The sequence below is a fragment of the Misgurnus anguillicaudatus genome, chromosome 8, assembly GCF_027580225.2.
Source record: "Misgurnus anguillicaudatus chromosome 8, ASM2758022v2, whole genome shotgun sequence".
In the NCBI taxonomy this organism is placed as follows: Eukaryota; Metazoa; Chordata; class Actinopteri; order Cypriniformes; family Cobitidae; genus Misgurnus; species Misgurnus anguillicaudatus.
The window spans coordinates 39248199-39254904 of record NC_073344.2 but is presented as its reverse complement, the minus strand read 5'-3'; the positions used below and the strand labels follow the sequence as shown (position 1 = coordinate 39254904).

Genomic DNA, 6706 nt, shown 5'->3' with positions numbered 1-6706 from the left:
TCTATACTGCTATACTAGGAGCATGTTGACAACTCTAAATATATCCAAATTTAATTGCCATAGTATTCTTTCTTGAGAAGAAACACTAAAATATTTCCTGAAACGTGGGGGTGTACTAATTTTTGTGCATCGAGTACTGTATGGGAGTGTTTTGTGAATCTGGCTAGTAAGCAGTGTATGTTTGATCATTTTGTGTATATATGGGAGCAATCACCTTTATGGCCTATATTCACCTATACTTTATTTTAAATATAACATTTGTGGCCTTAAGAAGAATAAGATGAGAAATGTCAAAATGCAGGCAAAGCTCTAGACAGATTTATTGTTGGTTACACAATCAGATTCTACAACAAGCAGACAAAGCAAAATTGAGATGAAAATGCATTTTCTTCTTGAAAGGTAGTATTAAAAATAAAAGACTTTCATGAAGAAAGAAAATAGCACATCAAATTACACCAAGAATACTGAAAAATGACGTCTTAAATCTGAAGCATGTCTCAAAAGCCACTTCTCACAACCATTACTTATAAACAGTTGGGCCCTTCTCATTGGTCCATAAAAGTTGCATTGCCATTGGTCCAGATGCAAGTCAAATGAGGGTGCTTCTGCCTTTTTCCCATATATACACACACTAATGCAGGTCTTCCAAATGATGAAGCTTGATGAATCTAAAGAAAGGAGGGGGCAGGTGTCAGTCAATACAGTATTTTTTTCCAAATACTTTGTGTACACAATTCAGAGAAGCATGATGAAACATTTATAAAATCTTTATTATGACATTGTTCTGTAGCCAATTCCAGTTTCTCCACATTTGTGATTATCAGTATTTATTTGGTAAACTTGTAATAGAGGACAATCCCTACCTAAAGCACTGGAAACAGAAAAGTTTATTACTGGCAAAAAGTGAATTGTTGAAAGTGACCCCTTAACTAGAGGTCGACCGATTTATCGGCCGGCCGATTAATTGGCCGATTTTTTGCATATTAAAAAAAAATCGGCTTTGGCCGATTTAGCTGCAAAATTAGGCGATTAATATGCAGGCGCATCTGCGGGCACCTAAGCGTTGTTGTAGAACCCGTGCGTGCAAAGATTAGGCTCATTTCATGTGATTAATGAGTGATGATGTTCTTTGTTTGTGTGATAGAGAGAGCAGAGCCGCGCGCGCACGCGTTCTGTCTTTAAACTGTCTCACTGCTTTTATTACTCAAAACAAAACTGACTCGATGGCAAAAGGTCGGAAGACCAAATCATATCCACCAAGGAAAAGTTTTTCGTGTTGTTACAGTAACACTTTGTTTACAGTTTTGCGCTGCTCTGCCAGGATTACAACACCACGCGTCCGATTCGCGAACTGACTCCTTTGAACGGATTCGTTTGAATGAACGGTTGAAACAACAGATCTGTCCCAACACTAAACTCACAAGACGTGTATTTTTTAAAATACTTTGACTTAAATAGTGACATTTTCACATTTAAAATATCTGCTAATGATGAGAACATTTTGATTATTATGTACATATAGAAAATCAGCTAAACATATCAGCCATCGGCTACCCTGATTGCTAAATATCGGCACCGGCCAGAGAAAAAGCCATATCGGTCGACCCTTTACCCTTAACAACATGGCAGGTATTTCTCACCAGTATAAAAAATGATTTGCCATTCACTTTATACATAATCAATCATAATTAGGGCCCGAGCACCGTGGTCATTGCAGTCATTAGCTCCGCCCCACAGGAACTCAGACATTTTGGATTTTATGCTGATTTTTGCACATTTAAATGCCCTTAACCTTTAAATACTCCTCCTAGGGGATTAATCCGATTGATACCAACCATGGTGAACATGATGTCAAGACTTTGGAGATGCTAAATTGCGGATTAATTTTTGATATCTCGAATGCTGTTGCCATGGCAAGCTGACAAATTTATGGCGAAATCAGAGAAACAGGAAGCGTCTTATATTGAAGGCAAAAAATATGTTATTGTAAAGACACGTGGGATGTTTGTTCGGCCAAAGATTCCGCATCAGAGGGTCTATTGTAAGTATAGCACCAACAACAGGCGCCAAAAAGTGTGTCAGTCATGAAGGTGGATATTTTGAAAGTTGCATGCAATGAACTTTTAAATACTTCTCCAAGAGGATTCATGCGAATGACACCAAATGTGGTGTACAGGATGCAAAGACATTGTAGATGCTGAATTGCGAACAGATTTTTCGAACGCTATTACCATGGCAACGCATCAAACTTTACTTTCATTTTCAGGCATATTAAAGCCTTACAATATCATGCAGTGGACTTTTAAATACTCCTCCTAGGGGATTCATGCGATTGACAATAAAAGCGGTGAACATGATGCTGAGACATGCCAAACTGGACTGAACACATTAACATGGCAATATTTAGTTACAGTCATAACACCTCCTGCTGGCATCATGAAAATTAGCTTAAACAAACAGTGTTCAATATGTGCCCTTATAATGTTTAAGACTCTAGGACCGAAGGCATTTATGTGCACTATTCAGTTTTAGTTGTTGCGCCTCCTGCTGCCAAAAGGAGGTGTGGCACATCAAAACAACATTGCCATATTTTTTCTATATTTACCCACCTAAATGCATGTCCCCCCTTGTTCACTGCTTTCCCAAGGCCATTGGCTGGCGGTGGCCATGAGTGCGAGGGCCCTTTCATTGCTGCTTGCAGCTTAATCTTAACATTTCATTTTAACTGAAGTTTTCTTTAACAAGTTTATTTTCTATACACCATTTTAGAAATGTTAGTTTATATAAAAAAAATAATGGTGATCCTTATGTTTCTCAGATCAAACACAACCAGCCTCCCTCTAATTAACGCATTTTAAACACAAGACCTCAGAGAGAGTCCCACTTGCACAGATAGTTCAACACCAGGGAGGCAGCACACCTGCCCCCACCCTTGCCCCGTGAAAGACAATGTTCCCATGGTAATGGGTATTCCGCTCTCACCATTTCTTGTTCCGAGGCTTCAGTTCCTCAGCTGCATTCCTCAAGAAGATGTAATTCTTTTTCTGGGGATTGTAGTATTCATGTCCCTGTTTTACACACACAACAGAAAAGACAAGTAAGGGGGATTAAAAAAAAACTAAGATAAATACTTGCTTCCGCTAGAGACAAAAACATGCACATGACATGAATACAAGATTAAACAACTGTAGCCTACAGCAGAACACACATGTAAGAGAAAACTGAGCCTAAGGCAACTAACACTAACCAAGATTGAAATTGCAAAAACTAGGATTGTCCCTTCCTGTAGAAAGGGTCAGTATGATATTTTTTCTTATTTATTCATGTCACAGTTTATTCTTGCCGCTCCCCACCAAAAATGAGCTAAATATATTTCCTGAATATACATGACCCATGCAGCCAAAATGAGCAAATTTTCAAAAATGAATTATTGATATTTTGACATTCTCTAATTGCAAAAAAACAACAACATATGATTTGTTGGAATCTGACAAAAAATGACAGACGTGTGTTTCAAGTTGATAGAGTCAGCAAAGTCAGTTTTGAAAAAAATCTAGTTAAAGATTTTTGATTGTTCAAAAGCAAAATTACTGCATCCGAACCTTAAAATCACTGGTAAAAGAAACAGATTCAGCACACACAATGAAAAACAATACTATAGGAAAAATATGTGTTCAACCTTTTGCCTTTCTTATATCCTCCTGAGACTCAGCAATTAATTTTTCGTCCTGTGTAGTGTACATGAGTTTTATACCTTTATGTCAAGCACAATTTGTCCATCCTATTTGAATCCTAGGGTCCTGTCCAAAGGACATCCTGGGCTTTCTAGTAATACCATATTTGTGGGGATGGGTCTCACAGAGCACACACTTTCTTTTCAAAATAATGACAATTGCAATTTTCACATTTTATGGCAACAAGGGAAGTAAGCAATGCTTGTTTGGGGGATTATATGTTTTCTTGATAATTATCAATTGTTTTTTTTTTCCAAAATAAGAATCTAGACTTAAAATTTAGCAGTATTTTAAAAATGTACAATAAGGGGCTAATCACACCAAAAGCGATTTAAACGCTTGGAAACGCAAGGCGCGATGCACTGCCTTTTTAAAAAATGTTGCATAAAGCACCTTAAGTTTTTCCCTTAAGTATGACACTTAAGGGTTAAGTTCCCCTTACCTACTGTAAGAGAATAATTTAAGGATGTTGCATACAATCCCTTAAATGGTTCTCTTAGGTAAGAGTAATCATTAAATGTTTCACAACATTGACCCAGGTTTGTTGTTATAAAATACTATTGTTGCCATGGAGATGCAATAGAAAAAACTTTTTCTGCAACACACTTAAGTTTAAGGGATGTATAATTCGCAAACTAGTAATGACCTATGTAAAAAGATTCATTTTAAAGAATGGTAAAAAATAAGTCCATCATAGCATACATTTATCCAAAGTAATGACAAAATCAGTAATGAAAAATCTTTAATAAAATTTTAAACAAATCATTGGAAAATGTTATGAATAGTTACATTTTAAAAAATATATATAATTATGTAAGGAATAATGGACAACGGGCCATTGAATTATAAGAAAATAATGCACAGACACCCAAGGTGCAATGCGGCACGACGCAAATTATTTTCAAATAATTCAAAGGACCGGAGTCAATTATTCCTCTTATACCACGGTTACCACAAACAATGCTCTGGTGCCTAATTTTTAGACATTTGACAAGTTCGGTGTGCGGTTATCAGAAATGAATGCATACCCACGGAACATTTCTCAGCCAATCAGAATACAGCATTCAACAGACACGTGGTATGAATTAATATAATGCGCAGGCTATTACGTCTACGGCTCATCCAGTCACCCTCCCTAATCGCTGCCCCTCCCCGGCTTTCTATCATCATCTCAGGTGCATCACTACTCTTTTGCCCACTTTCGACCGATTCTGTCCTTATTACTTTAAGAGGTGGTCTGTGGAGACTGTGGGTGAGTCCCTCTGCTTCCATTTAAACGCAAGCGGGAGAAATTACCAGTTTAAATGGATGCAAATGGTTTTGTACATGTATATGTAAAAGCAATTAATGAAATAATATTGCGCAACTTTTACATGCTCGCAAAATGAAACTAATTAAAGAGATCAGCTGCCTTAGATTTATCAATGAAAGCCTACAGATAGCGCTGTACACTGTGTTCACACTAGAAAGTAAGAAAATATGTAAAACATTGTGCTCAGTACCTCAGATTAGAGTTTACAAGTCCTGGCCAAATTATATAAATGTGCATGGACACATTTTTTAGTAATTACAGCACAAGAATGTGATTTCTTTAATCAAGTCTGTCTAAAAGTAACCTAAAGCTTTTACAACAAAGTAAGAAAAAGTTGATTGAAAGGTTCATGGTTTACAGTGACTACGTTTACATGCTGTAAATATTCGGGTTATGGTCAGGTTAAGGTCGGGTTTCTGAAACATTCGGAATAACCCGTTTACATGCGTGAGCAGAGAGAGTTACCCCTGTATACATGGAATTGGCAATATCCTGATGTAAACTGTGATTAAAAGGTAAATGCGGTGATTTTGCGTGGCTCACTAGTGCGCTATGCGGTTTTACCGCCTTCATTTACAAAAATAAAAGTATTATTTACATCCAGAACAAGCTGCACCGATGTAGAAGCAGGGTAGGCTAAGTTACACATCTTTCCTTTTTTGAGAAAAAGATTAACAAGCTATACTAGCCTTCAGCTAAATATATTTTTGAAAAAAAAAATTTAATTGAAGAACAATTTTCTAACAAGAAGGTTTTTAAGTGCAAATTTACAGAGCATCGGTAAATAGAGAACACAACCGTGTCTTAAAGAAATTAAAATTAGACAGTATTTATGCACCTATAAATGTACAAAACGAATGCCATAGCTTACAGAAGGCGATGAAAATTTATTTATGGCATTTTGAATAATATATTAGTAGATTAGTAGATAAATTAACATCTATAAAGTATGAAAACGAATAAATCATTATTTTGGCTAAATTAAGCTGGATGGATAATTTTTATAATTGTCATCCTTTCAGAACAAGCTTATCTGCTATCTATAATAACTTACATTATATCCTGAGTGTTACTTGGCCGAAAATATGTAGAAATACATGCAAGTAAAAAAGTACAGAACAAAAATGTTTAGCTCACGCGGCTAGAACGAAAAGCCGTTAATTAAGCAGACATCATCAATGTTTATAATGTTTCACGCAGGTACTGTTGATGATAAACTTTCATATCTTAATGTCCAGGTAAGAGTCAAGTATTCAGTCAGTTAATAATAAAGCCACCGGCATTATTGCAACATCCTTATCCACGGAGCGGACGCTGTATACAAAGAAAAAACCTAAGGTTTTTATTTTAAGTGGTTATAATGCTGGTAAGCAATCAGTTATATTATGCTGCTTCTATTTGTGTTGATCAGTTAAATTAAAGTAATTTTAATCTTAGAAACTGCATCTAGATGCAGACGACGCTACAGTTATTCTGTCATCTTTAACTCTTTTCACACATTCACTGTATTTAAGAAAATATGAATAGCATGAATTCAAATTCACACAAAAAAACCCAAGTTACTCTCATAACTATTGACAATCTATTTGGCCTTTATTATACATGTATGATTTGAAAAACAAGAAGGGCATAGCTATATATTAATTTAACGTGAAAAACG

At 36.1% G+C, this 6706-nt stretch overlaps 1 protein-coding gene across 2 annotated transcripts in view; it reads right to left on the bottom strand.

Annotated features, from left to right (window-relative positions):
* Positions 1 to 296: 296 nt before the first annotated feature.
* rae1 (ribonucleic acid export 1) overlaps positions 297 to 6706 on the bottom strand; it is a 30036-nt gene continuing 23626 nt past the window's right edge. The window contains exons 12-13 of one of the 2 annotated variants that reach the window (XM_073870894.1): positions 2983 to 3070; positions 297 to 668 (exon numbers count right to left, since the gene is read on the bottom strand). In XM_073870894.1, the coding sequence (XP_073726995.1) occupies position 668; positions 2983 to 3070 (89 nt within the window). In that variant the 3' untranslated portion in view covers positions 297 to 667. Of the gene's footprint in view, positions 669 to 2978; positions 3071 to 6706 lie in introns of those variants that run through there. The other variant, XM_073870893.1, reaches the window with a different exon arrangement.